Raw genomic sequence first — 22519 nt, 5'->3', positions numbered from 1 at the left:
TTGATTTTATATAGTTGTTATATCTATTAAATTTATCTTTAATCATATCTTTAACTATTAGGTTTATCTTCAGTTTTATAGTTATTATATCTATTAGATTTATCTTTAGTCATTCTATTAGATTTATTTGTAGCCATATCTTTAGCTTGTAATCTTGTATATAAGCAAATGGTGTTTAATGAATTATTCAAGGAAACAATTTCTTTCACAATCAAAATATGCATATGCTAATCAATAATCATGACCTCACCTTTAAAGTTCTTACTACTTCCATTTATGCTTTTGTGGTTTCTCTTTCCAAATAAGCCTTTGATTGAAAAAATAAAATTCATAACTCATTCAGAGGTAGTTTCAAGATTCTCATAATTGACACGAGGATAAACACTTTTCAGATCCTTAAGTAATTGTAGCTTCTCAATCTTCTCGTCTTTAACCAAAATAGTGTTATTGAGAGAAGACACCTAAAATGTCAAGTAAAAAATTCAAACAAGTTAAACCAGTTGTCTACAAATTTAACTCATTGTTAGAAATGTCATTAAACTAGTTGTCTACAATTTAAACAATCCTTAAGAGATGCTAACTTCAACTTGGTCAATAAATTGAACTAGTTGTCTTTCTACTAGATAGTATAGGGTAGATACTAGAACTGAATTACTTAGTATTTTTCTATAGGTCTTTATAAGAAAAAGACAATGAAAAAAAAAGAAAGGTAGATACTAGATCAACTAAAAGACATTGATGCATTCATAAAATATTTATTAAAAGTAACATAACCATATTAATCAAGTTAAGCACATGCTCCATTAATTCTTTGACATCTCTACCATCTTTGGTACTTTTAGCAGCACCTAACTCAACTCCAAAAACCCTCCCAACAAACTTCAAAGTACTTAAAGATCGATTAAGAAAAAGACTTAACATCTTAATTAATTTGGACTGACATGACTATCTTGGCTTGACCACCTGTGCAATAAAATTAAACATATGTTTCAAATGGAATCTTATCTAATAAGAAATAGTGATATGGAATACAATTCCAAAAGATATAAAGCAACTCAATGAATTTTCACTTTTGTAGATACTAGCAAGGCAAGACATGAAGTTATAGATACTAGCAAGGCAAAGCAAAAAATGATAAACTATGATTTTACCAAGAGATGACTGTAGAAGTTGAGTAAGTTTGCTATTTCTGTATGGTACATGGGAAGTTTTTTGAGCAAGTGCAAAAATGACATCTCCAAAGGCAGATAATGATTTGTTAATATGTTGCGCTTCCTTAAGTCTATCCTCAGTTACTTTAGAACGATCTACCCTTTCGCTTCCTGCCAAATCTACCAAATGAATATTACTTTGAAGAGAGGAACCAAACTTCTAATCCATCCCACAGACATGAATTGAGACCACACTGTGCACATGAGTTATTGAAAGTCATTATACTAGAAAACTTGCTTTGTTGAATTTTACGAGAGTGAAAAGACAAACCTGTGAGAACGACTACTTCTTTCATTCATAGCAGTAGAACCCCCTTGGCTCTATTTTTTAGGCCAATGTCCATTAACTTAATGACATCTAAAGTTGATTTCACAGGTTGCATTGTAGCATCAGCTGGTACTGCTAACCCATTTGGTTGAGAGTGACTTAATATCCCAAGTGTGTGCAAATTAAGAAAATCATAGGTAAACATAATATGCTTCATATATTTTCTTTTTAAAAATAATTGATAGAAAAACTAGACAAAGAAAGTTCATGCAAAGAATAAATTGTCCCTAATAATTGAAAAAGGATATTCTTTTGAAGAAGCATCAGTTGATAACAATTAAGTCACGTACTTGTTCATTATATATCTCAATTATTTGAACTTCAATGTCATACACTATGGAGCTCTTTCTACTTGTGGATATGCTGAAAAAAGGTCATTAAGAGCTCGATAGTTAACACCAAGACTCTCAGTTGTTGCACCATTTGGACCACTCAAAGAAATAATGATATCTAATAGAATGAGTAGATCCTTTATCTAAGACGGCGAATTAAATTAAAATCAATATATGTGTGAATATAAAGTTGCTTACCATTGTGTAAGTTTTTCCTAAACCAGTCTGGCCATAAGCAAATATACATACATTAAAGCCATCAAGCACTGATCGTATAAAATCTTGTATTTCAACATACACCTCAGTTACATCATTTAGAGTAATAACAATCAATACAACAATAAAGTGTAAAATATCCAAATAACAAGAAATTGGAGTCTATATACATAAGTATTATTATAATGGAAAAATATTTTTTCATTCAAAGCCTAATGACAAAACGGTGAGTATATATAAATAGACCTTGAGTTAAGACTGGGCCAAACACCTTGTTGAACTAAGGGCTTCTTTTCCTTGTTTGGCAGGATTTGCCACAACCAAGTCAGTTTCACCAATGTGTTCCACAATAGATTGTTTTTTCCTCTTGTCCAGTAAGAAATGGTCTAAGTCGACAATATACCCTGATATTTCCTGTATCAGAAAAGTTTCATGTGAATTCATAATCAATTCACATCAATTACATGTTAGGCAAATAAACACATATAATGCCACCTTTTAATTCTTGAACTTCATTGAACAATTTTCGATTTTCTGCAAGAACTGTTTGATAACTCTTAGCTGTATCTACTAGTGATTTAAGATTTATACCTGAACAAGTTACAATACAATTATCAGAGCTTACCTATTTTGAAAAACAAAAATAAAATGGAGGGTAAGAGGGGCGTAAAAGTGACATGTAATTGCAAGGCTTACCTAATCGATTACATTCCTCTGAATAAATCTTTTGCTCTTTCATAGCATCTTGCTTAATGGATTCCCACGACAGTTTCAATTTCTGAATGTTTGCAAGTTTAATAGAAAATTGAAATATTTGACATAATAACAATAAGATTGACAATCACTTATATCTATATGTAAGTTTATCTGTATGAAACTAAATTGAAAATTCACAGCTTTTCGTATCTGGTTCTCTATCATGGTCCACTTTTGATACTTTGACTCAGAAAGAGCTTCATTCTCTTTAACCTTACTTCTTAGTTTTTCCAACAAATTTTCATATTCTTGTGATTTATGTTTCAATTCTTCTTTAGCATCCTCAACTTTTGCTTCCAACTGCAAGCATTTTACTTCGTATGTTTTTTTTTCATTATTTCTAGTTCTTGCTTAAATGTTGAAATTTCCACATTTTTATCCTCCAACTCTTTAATATATTTAATAACCTCTTTGCCATTTGCATTTTTTCTCTCATTAACTTTTGCTTCCAACAGTGATCATTTTACTTCATATGTTTTTTTTCATTTTTTCTAGTTACTGCTTAAAAGTTGAAATTTCCACATTTTTGTCCTCCAACTTTTTATTATATTTAATAGCCTCTTTATCATCTGCCATTCTTTCCTTCTCAGTTTTTGCTTCTAACTGTGAACATTGTATTTCACATGTTTTTTTTTCATTGTTTCTAATTTTTGCTTCAATGTCGAAACTTCCATATTTTTGTCCTCCAGCTCTTTAACATATTTAATAATCTCTTTGTCATTTACTATTTTTTCCGCATCAGCTTTTGCTTCCAACTTTGAGAATTGTACTTCATAGGTTTTTCTCATTGTTTCTAGTTCTTGCTTTAATGTTGAAATTTCCATATTTTTGTCTTCTAGCTCTTTAGTATATCTAATAACCTCTTTGTCATTTGCCATCTTTTTGGTGTCCTCAATCTGTTTTAAGTCATTCTCCATCTCTTTTTCCATTTTAATCTTGTGAGATTGTTTTAATTCTTCTGTCTTCTTGTCTTCTTTTTTAGTCCTTTGAGCCTGTATTGAGGGGCCAAAAAGCTTACAATACAAACAAATGAAAATAGTTCAATTTTATTTGTTTCTTTAGCTTCAAAACACACAAAATTTAAAAGGGTATTATAATATCCTATTTCTAAAAGTGTGTATACACATGTTACTTGCAATCATTTGCAAATTAAGAAAATATTACCTTTACCTACTAAAGTTGATTAGTTTCTTATGAATGATAAATAAAAATGTTTGTACCATGTACTCATGTACTATGTATTAATTCACTTGTAACATGATAATTGGTAAAGCTATTTGGGATACCTCAGTCTCTTCCTTGGTTTTAGATGCAAAAGCCTCAAGTACTTTGATTTTTGAGTGATATTTTTCTTCACGAGCCTTAAAAAGATTGTTTTGCTAAAGGCAAATAGTAAGAAAATGGTGAGAAAAAATCAATTGAGTAAAAAACAAAGGTTAACTAACTTTTGAAAATAATGTTATAGTAATTGACTTACGGTTTTTAAATGTTCTACTTGAGTTGATATACGTCGCTCAATCTCTTGTACAACTTTTCTCAATAAGCAAGCCAAACGTTAAGATGTTAAGATATTTGTTAGACAATACTTCAAACCTTATTATACATGTGTAACACATTTTACATGAACTTGTATATGTGTATTTCATGAATACATTTATGATATGTGTAACACTAAAGCCTCCAATGCCATACATGGGGTATTTCACCATTTCTTCTTTCAACACTTTCTTCCAAGATGTCATTCACTACACTCAAAAGTTATTGAGTAGGAGCATTCTGCACCAATAAATGCTGAAACAAATCATTGATGCATAGAACTAGAAAGATGTGCATAAATTGGGCAAAGTCAAAGATAATGAAAAGAATATTAAAATTTACATCCAAACTAGTTGATTTCATCAATTCTGAAATTTTTGGTGAAGGAAGATCTGCATAACTTCCTTGTCTTAGTCGAAACACTTTGGGGAACTTATGACCTACTTGGCTTATTAACGTAGTTGGTTGCTCTGTACAAGATATGGAATAAGTACTATAAAGACAAAACACTATCTAATTGGTCTAATGAATCACAAAATAAGAAATAAATTTTGATTTCCACAATATATATGTCTTTCACACAAGCATTTATTTCTCCCTTATCTATTTCTTTTTCATTTCCTTGTGGATGGACACGCTTGGAGATAGATTTATTTCTAACAAACCGAGCTTATTATTAATTAAAGCAATCATATAAATTGTATACTATGCAACTAAAAAAAAGTTTAGAACTCCATTTTATTTCTTTTATACACAAACATAATAATTGCGCATATCACATGTAGATTATTCTAGTTTTGACAAACAAATCATTTTGAAAGTTAGTAAATTAGTTATGTTTGTTTTACTATAAATTTTGTGTTTAGCTTAACAGTATGCATAACATTTCTATTCAAACTTCCTTTGCCAATAAAGGAATATGTAGACATAAATATCAATATGTTTCCTTGTTAATATAGCTATATCAATACAATAATCTTATCTCATTAAGTGAATTCATTACATGGATCACACAACATCTTTTGACTCAACGAAAAACTAATATATATTTATATAAATAATAATTAAGAAATTGTTAATTTATTTGTATCTCATTATCTCTATAAGCATCAAAACACACTCACAAAAGGTAAGAGTTGGGTTCATCATACCTGTCATAACTGGACTTTGCAAAACACGTTGAAACTTTGCCTCGGATGACACTTTACTTTGGAGTGAGTTAACTCCGTTGAAATTGGCACTTGAATTGCCCAAGTCTTTGGGTTCAACGGTGTGGTTATTCGATGATGGATTCATCACTAGGTGATTCCTCAAGGACAAGACTTCATACATTCATGTGCAGATGTTTCATAACAATTGTCATTGTATCATATCACCCAATAAACTCTTCTAACCTAATTAAATTTAGTATCCAAATTATCCCAACAAAAATAATAGTAAGAATCATTGTATTGACGTTAAATGATTTAATTATACAATATAATACAGTGCGTGTAATACTTGTAAAACATTTTGCTTTCAATTTCATTCACTGACAAAAACCATGGACGATATATTCAAAAGAGAAGAGTAGCAAAAGGCAAACTCAAAGGGATCAAAGGTTGAATGTTTATAGATTCCTAAACAAAATTAAACAACCAAAGGTTCTATAATTTTGTATTTCTAATAATTAATGTAATGGAGTATATATGTTAATCTCTTTCTAGTTCTCACTAATGTTCAAATGATGAAAGCTTGCAACCACTTCAAATCTGAACATGGTTCTAAAACATTAAAATAAAGAACTAACCATGCTACATCATCCATGACAATTTGTTGAAATTATAATCAACACATTCTTAATTTAATCAAGCTACATCTTAGTGTGAATATCAAAATTACCAAAGCGGTAACATGGACAATGTATAAAAGCACCAGTACTGGAGAACCCAACCTTAAAGATGTGTTAACATTTATCAAATGTTCTTGCTGTGACAAGAGTTAAGTAAACTCGAATAAACATCAAATGGATATTTTTCTACATAAATATAGTTACGTTTAAAATAATTTAATAATACTTTTTGTATGGATTTGTGAGAGAGAAGGAAAGGGGGCTCCTCAAAAATAGGAGAACAACATTCTCTACGTTAAAATCATTCTAGTGGAAGAACACCATTGCATGCATGTCTCGCCAAAAAAGGATTTGGATCACCTAAAGTGAGCCCTGACTTTAGAAAACAAATGAGTTTATTTATACCATTTAATTATTTAATGGTTTGGGTTTATCTATTTTTAAAAATTTTGATAATTAAAAAAAAGAGAAACAAACAAAATAATCACGCACAATTTTGCCTTGTCCACCTTTACGACACATTCCTTCATCCGCCTCCCCCCATTAATTTGAATTTATAGAATTTCAATTATATATTTATTAAATTTTATGAATTTTGATACATGTCTAGATATGATTAATCATTCTTGGAAATCACAAAGAACTAAATGTAAACTCGAGCGGGACACAAGTTTATTTCAAAAAATTTAATTTATAAGAAATTTATTTTAAAATTTTGAACCATTTTTATCTTATTAAAAAATAATCAAGATAAATATTATGATTATGGAAAAAAAATTGAGAGTTGACAAGAATATATTTAAATTTTTATTTTCAATAAAATCTATTTTAATTGCATGTAATTTGTGGGATCAAATAACAAATTTATTCTTCTTAAGTCTTAACAGTTTAGATGCTTTAATCCCCAAAGTTGAAAATAATGTGAACAAGAGAACATAATGTTGAGCCTTCTTTGATTTTGCAATCATACAGTTTTATTTTTCTACAAATTATTGTTAAATGATTAACCGTTTCATGCTCTGCTGGAATGTCCAAGACTAACCAATAATAAATATATATGTGATATTCATATGTTGTAAACTCTTATCAATTAAACTCTTAAAAAAATTTAATTTTTTATTTTATAAAAAAACCTTATCAATTAGAGTAATTAATTGATCAATATATATAAGGGCTTATGAGAGTATATGAAAAATCTTATAAAAATATTTCATGGGTGGTCCATAAAAAAATTTGAGCTTATTTTAACAAACTATATAATATAGCTTATTATTGCAACAACATGTGATGCTTTTTTTTTAAGAAAAAAACTAATGTTATAAAAATATATTAAAAAAACTAAGATCAAAATCTTGGCTAACTCATTATTAAGTGTATCAGTCTTTTATTTTTTGTTCGTTATCAGTTTATTTATTTTTCCGTTTGTTCCATTACTTTTTGACGCAGCGTAACAAATAACCCACGTCTCATGGAAACCTTCCTCATTTTTGTCTCATAAATACATATCTCTGTTCGAAATATTGGAAACCTTTTTCACTTTTTTTTATTATACATTTTTTTTGTTGCTTGATGTCCAAGATACCCTGTCACTGTTTTCTCATAATATATAATGTTATTTTTTAGTTACATTTAAAAAAAAAATGTTTTTTTTGGATAAGAGATATTGAATAAGATATTTTCTACTAAAATTTCTTACTTTCTACTAAAATAATTAGTTAACTTCATACAAATTAATTATTAATAAAACTTGTAAAGAATATTTTATAGTAATATCATGATAATCAAAAGTAAAAGAAAAAGAAATAAAAGAAAAAATATATTATATAACATCATATATAAATATTATTTAGATGACCAAAGATGGATCAAGTTGATAAGGATCAAACTCATCCTAAGAAATACAATTTGATCCTATTGTTAATGTGATGACTTTTTTTTTTATGAATGATCTATAAGTAGTTTTATAAATACTTAATAAGCCTTTATATATATATATATATATATATATATATATATATATATATATATATATATATATGTGTGTGTGTGTGGGTGTGAACAGAAGGTTGGGTAGGGAGGCACGGAAGCAAGAAGGAAAAAGTGTGTGGGGTGAGAGATACAGTCTCCGCGTTTACAGGACGTATGGGATAAGCAGAAAGCAAGTGGGGGCCATTCATTCTCAAAACCATTGGCTCCCCTTCTCCACCAGCGCCCACAGTCCTCCTACCATTTCCAATCAATAAACACTACTTACACCTTCTAGTACACACAAAATTAACATTCAATAGCATAAAATATTATTTACCATTTAACACTATTATTATCTTTTCATTTATATTAGTATAATAGTTTTATAAATACTTAATATGCAACTTCAATATATCCAAACAGAAACTGTTTATTTCAAGTACAACATGCTTCTTCGAAGAATTTCATGACTTTATATTATTGTAAAGTAACATTTAGTCTTTTAAAAATTTGTATCAAGTTTAAAACTTATGCTTGCTGATTTATTTAAAAAATACAATACTTGAGTTTATAACTTAATTGTCATTTTTATCAAAATTATTGGTCAAGTAAGTAATTTTAATATTGCAAAACCACTGTACGGACTCCCACAAAACCGGGAAACGAACTTGTGTGAATTTGGTGATGATTCATTCATGATTCATCTATTCGGACAACGTGGGACCCTCCAATCCCTTCAAGGACAACCAAACAAAACCACAGTCCCCATTCCCAAAACTGCCATATTCTTGGAAGCGAAAACAGCTGCGCTCTATTCCAAACCCACGTCCTCACTCCTCACTATATATAAAACCATAAGTCATCCTCATTCATGATAGTAATAAGTACTTAAGAATTCCATTTAGGGACTTCCCAAACACGTCACTAATCGTATCAACAATTCACCATGCGCTTGAGCTGCAATGGATGCCGCGTTCTCCGCAGAGGGTGCACCACTGAGTGCCCCATTCGCATCTCCCTCCAATGGATCAATTCCCCTAACTCCCAATCCAACGCAACCCTCTTCCTTGCAAAGTTCTATGGCCGCCAAGGCCTCCTCACCCTCCTCACCAACGCTCCCTCACAACTACAACAAGGTACATGTCAACCATCACTAACTTCTATTTCATCATGATTATTGGATTCTACAATAGTTTCTTGTTAATTATGAAATTTCTATTTTAAATGAGTTTAATTTTCAGATTTTTTTTGTTGGTCGTATTATTAATATAAAATATTTATCAATTTTAATAACAAATAATCTCAATCGTAGAACCTGATTGATTATTTTAGTGAAATTTTTTCTTTTAATTATTTTTTTTATTCATAAAACTTAAATCTAAAATCTTGCATAAAATAATTTTCATATCAACAATTTGTTGGTGTTTAATTTTAAGATATTGACATTATTGATTAATAACATAAACCTTATATATGATTTTTGAAGTAGAGGTTTAGTCTAAACTATTTCTATTTAGACTTTATATATATATATATATATATATATATATATATATATATATATATTAATGAATTGATAACATAATTAAATAGTCAAATTTGAAGGAAGTGATATTTTTTTAATAATATAATATAATACTCGTTGGCTAAGAGTAGCGATCTTTATACCATCAACAATGAATTTCAGTTAAATTCATTCTCCATTTGCCACAAAAATTGTGGATTTTTTATTCTAAGATTGCATCTTTCTATTATTAATGTTGGAGCATGTTTCTACTTTTGTGCTTTTCAGCCGTTTTAAAATCTTTGCTTTACGAAGCATGCGGTCGAATAGTGAACCCGGTTCTCGGCTCGACCGGGTTGCTCTCCACCGGGAATTGGCATTTGTGCGAAGCCGCGGTCAAAGCCGTTCTTAATGGCGCGCCGATTGAGCAGGCTCCTTTGGACGGCGCCACAAGCCTGCAGCTCAAGGCTTGTAATATTCGCCACGTGGCAAAGAGTGATAAATCGTGCGGCTCTGATACGCTTCGCAAGGTGAAGTCTCGCACCACCACGTTCAAGCGCCGAGCCGCAAAGTCCAGAGTCGAGTCAGTTGTGGCTGAGTTGGCTGAAAGCGAGTTAGATGGTCATGGTTCGATGAGTCATGACTCGGGATCCGGGGTGACTCGGATGAGTGAGAACAAAATCGTTGGAGGGGAAGCCGATAGCGACTCCGTGCAGAGTGTGGGGCCGGCACGAGCCGATGGTGAAGAAATGGAACTTCAATTAACATTGGGGTGGGGTCCACTGAAGAGACAATGATGACGCCACGTGTAGGGCTTGATCTCTCTGGCTAGTAGGGTTGGTGTTAGCTAGTGGTGAAATATGTTTTTTTTAATCTTCACCCCGTTTAGTTATATGATAATATTTTTGGATTTTTCACATATACATTGTGAAAATTGTTTGTAGGAGCATTTTTTTTATATTATAAATTACAAAAGAAAACAATTAATTAAGCTTTTCCAATTCAACCAAACTTATATGGCTGCAAACTAAAAGGTAATAACTCAGACTATAGTTGATTTGATGAAAATGAAATCAAACGAAATCATCGTTCCCCATGTGATGTTTAGTATGGTTAAAAATGGAATAACCGTTCTATTGTTTTCAACGTTTGATGCATTGAAATGAAAGTAAGAATGAAAAATAAATAAAAATATTGGCATAATAATAACAACACCTCATACATGATTATCTTTTTTTTTTAAAAAAAACACTCATACATTGACTAATTTTCTTTTCCGCGTGAGCTAACAATTATGGCCGTTCGGTAGTGATAAAATTTGAGGTGTCAAAATGAATGAGAACGAGGGAAAATGACTGAAAGTAAAAAAAAAAAAACATTGTTAATTAATTTTGTGTCACCACGTGTGTTTATTATAATTCGAACTAAAAGAGACACGAGATGTTTAAAATTTGTGAGACCTTCGCTATATCTTTCGTCGCAAAAATGGTGTGAAAACGCCACTGAAATGAAACAACATCTACACACTTCTTTTGTGAGCATAACAGCTTGATAACCAATTATGGTTTTCTAATTTCGATTCATAAGTAAATATTCCGTTAAAATATAATTTTTATCTTCTTCTCTTTGTTAATTTTTCATTTTGATGTCCTCATTTCAAAATTATTTTTTATAAAATAAAAAGACTAAATGTACTTATTTTAAAATGATAGACCAAAATTATATATTAAAAAAATAAAAGAATCAAAATTATATTTTGCCTAAATATTTTATAATTACTATTTTATCTTTTTAAATATTATAATGAAATAGTAATATTATAATAATCCTTGACTGTTCGAAAGCCGAAAAGGAGATGTAATTTTATATGATTTTGTTAATAATATATTTATTAAATAAATAAATAAAAGCATTTATTGTGAAAAATATAAAAAAAATACAAAAAAAATCATGACTAATATAATTTTATGTCTCTCGATAAGAATTATTTTTTTAGTTAGTTAACCCATATGTTAAGGAAAAGTGTTAATACTTGTGAAATGGAGAGAAGTTTGCTCTTGAGCCCAAATATAAGGAACAGTTTATTGGGCCCACGGTAATGGGTCTGTGACAACCGTGAGCCCATAAGGGAAGAAAGTGAAAAAAAAAAAAAAGCGAACTGCAGAAACGCAATCAGAGGAAGAGAAGAGACACTGAGGTCGTTGGCGAGAATGGGAAGAAAGAAGGGGTATGTTGAGTTCGAGGAGTCGCCGCCGGACGATTTCGATCCGGCGAATCCGTACAAGGACCCGGTGGCGATGCTGGAGATGAGGGAGCACATCGTGAGAGAGAAGTGGATCCAAATCGAGAAGGCCAAGATCATTAGGGAGAAGCTCCGCTGGTGCTACCGCATCGAAGGCGTCAACCACCTCCAGAAGTGCCGCCACCTCGTCAACCAGTATCTCGAGTCCACCCGCGGCATCGGTTGGGGCAAGGACGGTCGCCACCCATCTCTCCACGGTCACCCTTCTCTCTTCCAATTTCAATCTACTAGGGTTTTAGGAATTCTCAATTTGGAAAATTATGAAACATTTGATGATTTCCTTAATGCTGTTTGGAATTTATATTCTTCCTTGTCTGTTGATGGTTTTGTGATGATTCATTGTTTAATTTTCTGAAACAGCTCCCAAGGTTGACCCTGTTGAGTCTGAATGACCTTCCTGTGGACAATAATAACAAAAAAAAGGTAATTTCAAAAATCAGTTGATTTTCTATACTCAATGATTGTTAAATGAACCCATCGTGAGTTATTAGTGTTTGGAGATGTTTGGGGTTTCGACAAGTTTTAGTTTAATGTTGAGGGTCTAAGACATTCCTCCTTGTAGACTAGGATAGAGTTATTCATGTTTAGGGTTTTGATAAGTTTTATATTGGTTGGATTGGGAATGGCTATGAAATCATAGGTGGAGTTAGTTCTTAAATGAATGCTACTGGAAAAATAAATGGGCAAGTCTGCACTGGCCATAAATCTATTTATGTTGCTGCTGGCTTTCCATGCTTGTGTCTCTAGAATTTCTGTTCCTTGTTCAAAAGTTTGGGTACCTGGCAAGTTGTTGTACTTTGCTGGAGGGAGTTTAAAAATCTGCAGTATTAACTATTTTTTACTATGCATAACAGATAATAAAGGGCTAAATTAAGTTAATTAACAGCTTTCTTGAGGATTGTCACTTGATTGTTATCACCTTAAACTTCTCGGTGCAGATCCTCTCATTTCTGGTTATGACACTAGTGCAGATGACTAGTGTGATGGTAATAAGGAGAATTGCTCTTATAAATAAATTAAAGGAAGTGATGGTGCACTTAGTGCTAAAAATAAAGTGGTGTTGTTACTAGTCAAAATAGTAGTCAAAGTGATTGATGACTCATTGGATCGTTGTTAGATTCTATTTGTAAGAGCTAATAGGTAGAGTTATTTGATGTATTTGGTCAGGAACATTTGTTTAGTTAGTTTGATAAATACAATATCGTTGGGTGAGTTCTTGGATCGCATACTAGTGCACAAATACATCTTTGATCAAATTGGAATCTTAATTTGTAATGTCATGTACATTTTTGGTTGTTGTAAACTTGTAATATTCTTTGCTTTATTGATACCAATGATTTTGCATCTGTGAATGAAGATAAGTATTGTTCCCTTGGCAGGGAAGACCGTTTATCCAACTAATCATATTGCTGAATCGGATATTGGGTTGGAGAAGTGTTTGTTGCAGTTATTGTGTTCATGTTCTTTTTTTTAGTTGAACTTCCTGCAAACTACAACTGTATTTTGACTTAGCCTTGGCTATTTTTCCTTGGCTCATTAGTCTTATGTTGTTTGTTACCATTTAAATGTAAACAAGAAAGGAAAGGCTATGAACAAAGTACATCACAATCAGATTATGAAATAAGTTTATTCGTTCCCTGTTGATTGTAATGTTATCCATTCCGAATATTCAAAGTAAGACTCTTTGAAACTCAAATACCATACATCGATATGTAATCATGAAATTTCACCATCATGTTGGATTTGAGGGTGCCAAGCATTTTCTTCACCCGAGCCCGGGACTTGTTGAAAGGGAGAAATGTCAAAATGCTGTGTGTCAATAAGTTTCATGTCCAAGAGAAGATATATTTAGTGCATGTTTAGTTGGACGCCGGACAATTTTGATTTTAAATATATTTTTACATGTTTGGTTTCATGTTGAAGAAGAATTCAGAATTATTTATGGGTTGAAGAAGAATTCAGAATTATTTATGGGTTGAAGTAACTTTAAGTAATTTTTGTGTTCGATTTAAAATTTTATACTGAATTTTGTTTTTAACTTGATTTTATAACAAAACATTCAAATATAAATCGCATTGCTTCAAAATTAATTTCATTCAACATTAATTTTGTTGATGTCCATTCAAATAAAGTTGCTTAGCTTTCAATGTTTGAGGTTCTGACACAGAACCAGACATGCTGTTAAGCGATAATCAGTGGTGGTCTAGGAATTAGGTGGTCTAGGAATTAAAGTTTGGGTCGGTAAAAAAAATGAATTACAACCAAGTGATTTCCCATGGTCTCCTCTCAACAATTCTTTTAGCACATTTTATGTTGACAGTTGATGGTGATATAGAAAGGGAAGTTACACCTGCCTTACATGTGTTCTTACATTACTTGGTATAAGTTACACTTCCCTTACAACTCAATGGCAAGTGAAAGAAACATAACAAGTATAATAAAAAGAAACAACAGAGTACCTGGAAATGTTTATTTTCAATTTGATGCAATAAAAGAATAGAATGCAGTGTACATGCTTGGATTAGCTTCTTTTGTGTATGAAAGTAGTAAGAGCTTTTAATCAAGCTTTATTGACAGATTTTTCAATTAATAAACAAGTGGCTTGTTTTTTTAACAAAATAATCAAAACCAAAGATGCTAAGAAGAGAGTATGAGTTGATAAAAAAAAATTGAGAGAACAAACCTGTTAGAGCTTGAAACAGCAGAAAGAGGAGGCTGTAGCAAAGGTGTCAACGATCCTTGATGAATGAAAACAGGGTCTGCACTGCAAGCAGAAGAAAATAGTAAAAAGAGGTGGAAATAAAGAAGTATATTAATGATAAATCTCTTGTAGTTTTAGTTTGTTTGACTGTGACAGGCTACGTAGAAAAATAACTCACTATAGTAGGTAGTTGCCGCAACGTGCTATGGTACTTAAGAACAACTGATATGGATACTCGATAGCAATATTAATTTTGATGTTGTACTTTACTCTTTTAAGCCATATGTTGTCTTCTTTATCTTAAACCATGCGTCCATGCCCAGGAAAAAAAGGAAGTCTTACAAATGACAAATTAGTAATCTTAGATGCTTTTTCAAAAGAGTTAGGTTCTGATTTTAGTCCAAAAGAGTTTGTAAAACTAAGTTTTTCAGATAAAAAAACATTTTCAAAGGAACATACCTATACCATCTCATGAAGGATAATAGATTCAATACAATCTGCACTGGAATCAAGTAAAAAAAAAACATGATGATGACTAGCCAAAAATATTGATGTTCTAGCGAGAGTGAAGAAAAAAAACCATTTATTGACACTTTATCATTTGGCTAATTTCCATTGGTATAGTATTTTGCAACAAAAATCAAATTGTTAGTGTAAAATATATTATCCTAACAATATAATTTAGTTAGGATACATATAAATTTCTTATTATATATAATACAATTATCTACTACTACAATACATCATGGTATTGTAATTTATAAAAAAATTTACTAAACTGATTTATTCTTTTTGATATATGGACTAGATATTTAAAGCTCACTTCTAAGGGAATCTATAACAAGACAAATTCACAAGAAATGATAAAATTTGGTTAACCAAGATTGCTTTTAATGGGTCAATGGTTAGAATTGAGCGAGCCAGTTATATGTTAGACACTTTATCCTGTGACTTTCTTCTATTAATCATATTAATACATGCTCCTCCATTAGATGTAATTAGCCACCATTACACTCTCTAATTCAAGACTAGTGCAAACAAACCCGGACCTAGGGTGAGTGTGTCTCTTAGTCACATTGCATATGCCTATGGTCCCATATCTCGTGTCTACACAGAGTAACAATTTATGTTCAAATTTCTGATTATTATCCACTACACAATTCTCTTTTAAAGCAATTAATGTAGTTATATGTCTGACCTTGAGAATGCTTATCATTAAGATGTATTGTAACAATCATTAATGATAAATCCTATGTATGGTGTCTTTTGTCGATGGTAGTGAGTACAAATAGAAGGAAGGAAAATAGATGATCATAGATGAGTCACTAAGAGGGGTCAACTAGTTACATTGTCCCCACACAAATTAATGTATTTTTTTATTGATGCAACTAGACACGGATCATATTGAACATATCCAATAACTGGTTGTATTTTTTTATTTATTTGTTTAGTTTCTTTGCTATCACTCTCTAAAAAACATCTAGTCCATTAACCCCCTTAGCCATAGCCTTCCCACCTTTGCTTGATCATGAACATCATGGTAAGAGAACCAAACTTGTATGTGAAGTTCTGTCATTTCCTACATACCATAGAGTACCAAATTATCAATCAAACAACAAAAGTTGACATACTCATCACGAGGGAGGGTGTTTGAATATTAACAACATATATTATTATGGTATTGGATAATCAAAGTGTTCTAGTTAGAATATTTAATTTATCCATTGCCACCAATTTCACAGGTAAAGAATCGTAAACTTAAAGTCTTGAATTACAAACTATAAATTGACATTTAAAATTTATAATATAAATCAAATAAATAATTAATGACTCATAATATTTAAAATTTAATATACATGTATTGTCAATCAATTAGACATCATTCTTAATAAAAATTTAAAATTATTATTATTAAAAAATTAAGAAAATACAACTAGCTAAATATAACAATTTATAATTAGATACAATCTTAGAAGATGTTTACACAAACAGAACACATGTTATTTATCCTAACATTTAATATGATATTCTTAATAAATTTGAGAATTGTAAAACACCTTAATTAAACTGATATAGTATTAGTGTGTTCTTTCTTCTCATTATTATCTGGATGTGATGATTTACTTTATAAAAGAGGCTCTACTTATGGTAATTATTAAACTGGGAGAAAGTCATCATATTGAACTGAGATACAATCCTAGAGGATGTTTACACAAACAGAACACATATTATTTATCCTAACATTTAATATGATATTCTTAATAAATTTGAGAGTTGTAAAACACCTTAATTAAACTAATATAGTATTAGTGTGTTCTTTCTTCTCATTATCTTTTGCAACCCATCTTTTCTTGAGTAGAAGTGAGAATGTGATGATTTACTTTATAAAAGAGGCTCTACTTATGGTAATTATTAAACTGGGAGAAATTCATCATATTGAACTCAGATGCACAAGATTATTCTTGTTTAACCACTAATCTTAACCATTCATTTTAATCACAAAATTATACTTCTTATGGTAGATATGCAAGGGCCTAGTATAAACTCAAAAAAATAAAAATATTCATATTTAAGTAAATGTTTGGATTAAATTAAGGTTTGTAAACTTTAAGTTTAAACTAATTTTATTTTGCAAATTTAGGTCTGTGCAGTTAACTCTCTCATTATCTCTATTTCAAACTGAATTTTAAGATAAAATTAAATATGAATATTTTTAGTTTAGTGGTTAAACAAAAGACCTTTTTAGTTTTATTTTTTGGATAGATATTGGGATCTCCGGACTGAACCAGACATGACCTAGGAACCTTACGAATAACTACTTGGTGCATGCATAGCATAGGGTAAGAAGGTACCCTTCTTTTTTTAACAAGATCACATGTATTTTTCATGATTTTTTTTCTCTAAGTCATAATAAATTCATGAGTTAGATGTATACACTCAACAAAATAGATTGAACTTACCGACACACACAATTAAAAGTTTAAATATTCCATTCTCCATAAATATAAAACTAAATATCTTTTTCATCATAAGCAAATTATTAGCCACTACATCATGAATTTTAAAAGATTACAAACATCCGAACAAAAATATAGAACATAACATTCAAATAATTACCTCAAAGAAACATTTAAATAATTGAACATTATTATAAAACACTTGAAGTCATAAACATGTTTTAATTGAGTTTTGTTTATGATTAATCTCTGTAGAAGAATTTAATTGAATATCTTTAGTGAAGTTTCATTTTTCAATCACATGTTTTTTTTCATTCTTAGGACTTGAATTTCAAACTTTACGTAGGAAAACTGAACCTAAAATTATTTATACCAACAACTTAGTTGATAAAACATGTTATGATTTGAAAGAAAAGACATATTCATTTTTGGTAACAATCATAATTAGTACTTTGACTCTTTGACAGGACCTCAAACTATTTCCACAAATTTGTGTCCTTCATGTTAACTATGTGAGTAATAATTCTCAATCCATGACTTAGTCATAAAAATTATTTCTCAATCCATGACTTAGTCATAAAAATTATTGGATAAAGGAATTTTTGTGGTAGATAAAAAACATGTTAAAAAATTAATTTTCCAATCAATCATAGTTGCATGAGAATTGAATAAATTTAAATTATCAGAATCCAAAGAGAATTATTAGTATAAGAAGAGTAAAAAAAAAAATACTTCTTCATACACACTTATAGAAAAAAATAAAAAGATAAAATAAATTAAATTTCTTTCATAACTTAAGCACTTTAACTTTTATAAAAGCTCACTTATTTAACTTTTCTAAAAGTTTAAATGGATCATAAGTTAATTTTAAGTTATGTGAGAAGTTTAATTCATGTTATCTCCCTAATTTTCCCCGGTAAGTGTTTATGAAAAATTTATTCAGAACTAAAAAAGAAAAACAAACAAGAATGCGGATAAGCTTTCAAAATTCAAGTTTGATACTATTTTTTTAAAAAGAAATTACTGATTTGACTTTTAAAAAATACAAATGATTTTCTATCAAATGTATATTGATTTATTGGTCAAATTCTGGGGAATTACTGGTATTAATAATTTAAGGAGGGATTTCATGAATCTAATTTATTGGTCAAAATGTCATTTTTATTGAGGGTACTGAAAATCAATTTTGGATTTGTTTATGAAAGGAATGTCTGTTTTTTTTTATATAAAAAAAAAGATCATATATAAAATAATGACATGCACTTTATAAAACTTTTGCATAAAATTGACTCACATATAATTATAAATAGAGTAGAAATAGAACATAAATCATAGATAAGGTAGGATGCTCTTAACGTTTGTATTTTCTTAGTTCACCAAGAAGACAGCTTTACCATACATTAGGCCACATTTTTGTCCTCTAGTGGTTAGGTATATGCAGGAGCGAATTTGAATTGACTTGAAATATAGTGGTTTAAGTTAATTGGTTATGTAAACAAAACAAAAAATGTTAGTTGATTCATGTAACTAAAAACACTTAGATAGTCTTACAAATCTAGAACTAATCAAGCCCACGAAATTGAAAGAACCAACCAATCTCTAAACCGACAAACTTGGGAGAACCAACAAATCTCCAAAGCTCATAGCATCAAGCTGGTTGATAACAACATATTTCAGTGAGGTTTAATTAGAAATTATATATTCACTATGATATCAGTATCAAAATTTTAGCAATTTAAGAGAAATTAATTGATTGTTAGTTGGGTGCAACGCTCATTAATTGTTATTTAAATTACATATATAACTGATATATGTTCTTTAGTATGCTTGTTAATTAGTCTCTATATATAAGTTTATGCCATATGTGTAAGCTATTATTTGTATCCACCGTTGAAATAAAGTTAAGACTTTCCATATGTGTATCTGTTCTTATAACATTTGATAGTGAATTAGTTCAAATATTTGAAGAGTATTTTAATCTTTTATATAGTCCATTTAATTTCACCTGTTTGCTTTCGTTCTTCTTCTTCAATTCCTATGCATAGCAGATGTAAAACTTGTACATATAAGTACCTGATATTAAACACTGTTAATCAGTACCCTCAGAGTTAAAGGTAAACATAACATCAGCATAGATTAATTACAGATTCTTATATATATCATAATTAAGCAACATTGAAAAAGGGCTCCCGAAATTGATTACCAAAGTCTTCAACATGCTGAGAGGGGCTACCATTTCCATTAGTACTAGCTAGACCTGCTAGAGAAAGCAATAAATATCCCAAGCAAGAGAAACCTGACCTAGTGATGATAATGTACATACATGGCAAAACCTAGTAACTAATAATTAATCAAACTAACTTTTCCATAAAATCAAACTTGGAAAAGTTAACCATTTATTTGATCACTTTGATGATCAATCATGTCAGTGGTGATTGATGATTAAGCTGGCAACGCAGTGGCTCCAACAAAGGGTGTCCTCTTCACAAATCGACCTTTCATTCTAGGTCTTTTCTCCGCGTTCAACTTCCTCACTTCATACCTTATCTTCTTTGCAAATAAACGCGTTCTTCTCTTCTCTCGGTACCTTGACACTCTTGCTTCCCTTCCCCCATCTGCATGCACCCTTAAGCTTCCCACTGCCCCATAACAGCATTGAACATTCCCACCATTCGAACCCTTAATTAACAAAAAAAAAAACTTCCATGTCAAACAGTGATCATCAAGTTTGAGCTTCAAAAGAATGTAAAAGGTCATTCTAAATTTTTCAAAAACTAAATATTTTCGGTTGCAACAAATTCAACAAAAACAAAAACAAAACTATGTAATAAGGAGCTATATACACTCACCTATACAATACAATTGAGTAGCTGCATTCTTGTTGAGACTTTTTTAAAAATAAAAAACAATAGCTTTCTTTTGAGTGATTCATGTTTGGTATATATAGACGAATTTTACATTGGTTACTGAAGACGTAACACAACCTTTCTCCTTTAGCCAGATATGAGACTATGAGTGATTTTAGGTATATCGACGAATTTGACATTATTGTTTACCGAAGGCATAACACAACCCCACTATGAATGGATTTGAGGTATATCAACGAATTTTACGTTGGCTACTGATGACGTAACACAACCTTCCTCCTTTAGCTAGATAAGAGACCGGCTATGATACTATAAGAAAAACTGATCAAAAAGTTATTCTCATAAAAATAAGTTGAACCAAACACGCAAGAAGATAACACTGCTGCATGCATAAGCAAAGAGGGTTGAAGAGAATTTACCAAGAAGTCTAGCCAGCAATCATCAGAGTTGAAGAACTTAGGTGGGGTCCCATTAGTCCATGGAGAACCTTGACTTGCCCAAGCAGTAATGACTTCTTCATAGTTTAATCTCAAAAATATGTCCTTCTTAGTTCCCACTTTACTCACTTCATCTTCTTGTGCCTGTGCAGGTGATTCTGATTCAACAATATTCCAATTAAATGCCTCGCCGTTCATATCAAGAATCGAATCCAAATGGCAAGCTGTGTCATCATCAGCATCAAGTTCTTCTTCATCTTTGACCTTCACCATTGCATCTTTGGCTCCAATTAGTACTCCATCAATACATTCATCCATTTCCTCATCTCCTTCTTCTTCTTTGCAATCAAGAATCAGTAGTTCTGATTCTTTCACGTGCTCATCATCATCAGGTGAATCCTCATCAGCCCCGTTTCCAAGAAAGCTTTTCACATCAGCAGTAAACTCAGCAAGGTCCGTATCTGATGGAAGAAACTCGGAAGAAAAGTTTTCCAAGTCCAAGGCTTCTTCACCAGCAGCTACAACCTCGTCCTTCACTTCATTGTATATGCTACACAGCTCAGCATCAAACACCGGCACGCGACACAGTAGTTGCTCCTCAGTCTCATCATTAAGCAATGGCTCTTCACTTCCAAGCTCAGGCACAAGGGGAAGAAGACTAATAGTGTTATTGAAAAACACTTCTTCCTCTCCTCGTTCTTCATGTAATGGTTTTTTTTGTTGTTGTTGTTTCAATGATGAGTGTCTGTTGTTGTTGTGGCGTGGCGTTCTTGCCTTGCGTGTGAATCCACTGTGCCATGCTACCTTAGGGGTCACTGAGTAGTTGACCTTAGAGGATGCAGTTTGAAGCTTAACCCTTTCGTGTCTACTTGCTAATTGGTTTGCTGAGTGAACCATGTTGTCACAGCCATGGCAAAGGAATGCATCATCAGCTGCACAATACCACCGTGCTCTTACTTTTAGGCAGCTCTCGCATGCTCGTGCTGTTCTAGCTCCTAAGGCACTTGCTTCTTTCATTTCGTTGGTCATAGAGCTTGTTTTTTGGTTGCAAAGACAAGTGCAAATGGAATGGTTACCAACAAGGGATCATAACAATGTTGAGGAGGGGGAAAGAGGGGGTAGTGTTTGTGTCTAGAGACCCAAATGATTCAAATTCAATTATTGGTTATGCTGAAACTTGAAAATGTGATGAGAGTGAAGCACAGTGGGGTCTTATAGTTTGTTCTTACTTGGTTCCTTGCCCCCCCAGTGTAACGAGAAACTATTACATAGCTTTAAGACTACTGCAAATCTATGGTTCTCAAATCATTACGTGTTAATTCATGATTCTGACTAATTTTTACTTGAGATATAATGAAGACTTCAATTTATGATTATCAGACATTTACGTGTACATGGTTGATTAATCTTTATTTGACATATATAACTAAGATTTTTAATTTACAAAAAAGATTTTAATTAATTTAATTATGTGTCATGCATACATAGATTAATTAGGTAAGACTTAAGACCATAATCATCCTAAATTATGTAATAATTTATCCAAATATAATCAAGGCCCATGTAACATTAG

General features: G+C 31.2%; 3 protein-coding genes and 1 pseudogene across 16 annotated transcripts; 2 read left to right on the top strand and 2 right to left on the bottom strand.

The window, feature by feature from the left end:
• Positions 1-335: 335 nt before the first annotated feature.
• Positions 336-5675, bottom strand: LOC100786052 (kinesin-like protein KIN-14K; annotated as a pseudogene).
• A 3374-nt stretch (positions 5676-9049) lies between these two features.
• Positions 9050-10681, top strand: LBD30 (LBD domain-containing transcription factor). The gene is made up of 2 exons (NM_001354002.1): positions 9050-9314; positions 9971-10681. The coding sequence occupies exons 1-2, from the start codon at positions 9125-9127 to the stop codon at positions 10477-10479; spliced, it is 699 nt and encodes a 232-aa protein (NP_001340931.1). The 5' UTR covers positions 9050-9124; the 3' UTR covers positions 10480-10681.
• A 978-nt stretch (positions 10682-11659) lies between these two features.
• On the top strand, positions 11660-13626 carry LOC100500620 (uncharacterized). Of its 3 annotated transcripts, none has more exons than XM_006582797.4 (3): positions 11660-12181; positions 12345-12407; positions 13364-13626. In XM_006582797.4, the coding sequence occupies exons 1-2, from the start codon at positions 11893-11895 to the stop codon at positions 12374-12376; spliced, it is 321 nt and encodes a 106-aa protein (XP_006582860.1). In that variant the 5' UTR covers positions 11660-11892; the 3' UTR covers positions 12377-12407; positions 13364-13626.
• Positions 13371-22196, bottom strand: COL21 (CONSTANS-like zinc finger protein). Of its 12 annotated transcripts, XR_005892139.1 has the most exons (6): positions 20929-22194; positions 19846-20321; positions 19648-19715; positions 15145-15187; positions 14864-15022; positions 13371-14748 (listed from the first exon to the last, which is right to left on the bottom strand). XR_005892139.1 is itself a non-coding variant. In XM_041016875.1 (2 exons), the coding sequence occupies exons 1-2, from the start codon at positions 21973-21975 to the stop codon at positions 20795-20797; spliced, it is 1071 nt and encodes a 356-aa protein (XP_040872809.1). In that variant the 5' UTR covers positions 21976-22196; the 3' UTR covers positions 19751-20794. The 12 variants fall into 12 exon arrangements, 2 of the variants coding, with proteins under 2 accessions (XP_040872809.1, NP_001239992.2); XR_005892141.1 differs by lacking the exons at positions 14864-15022; positions 15145-15187 and adding an exon at positions 16202-16264 and having other exon boundaries at positions 13371-13793; positions 14668-14743; positions 19846-22196; XR_005892138.1 differs by lacking the exons at positions 14864-15022; positions 15145-15187 and adding an exon at positions 16202-16264.
• Positions 22197-22519: the final 323 nt, after the last annotated feature.

Source organism: Glycine max, chromosome 7 (assembly GCF_000004515.6).
Source record: "Glycine max cultivar Williams 82 chromosome 7, Glycine_max_v4.0, whole genome shotgun sequence".
NCBI lineage: Eukaryota > Viridiplantae > Streptophyta > Magnoliopsida > Fabales > Fabaceae > Glycine > Glycine max.
Note: the sequence above shows the minus strand (reverse complement) of the source record. Positions and strands in the feature narration are given on the sequence as shown.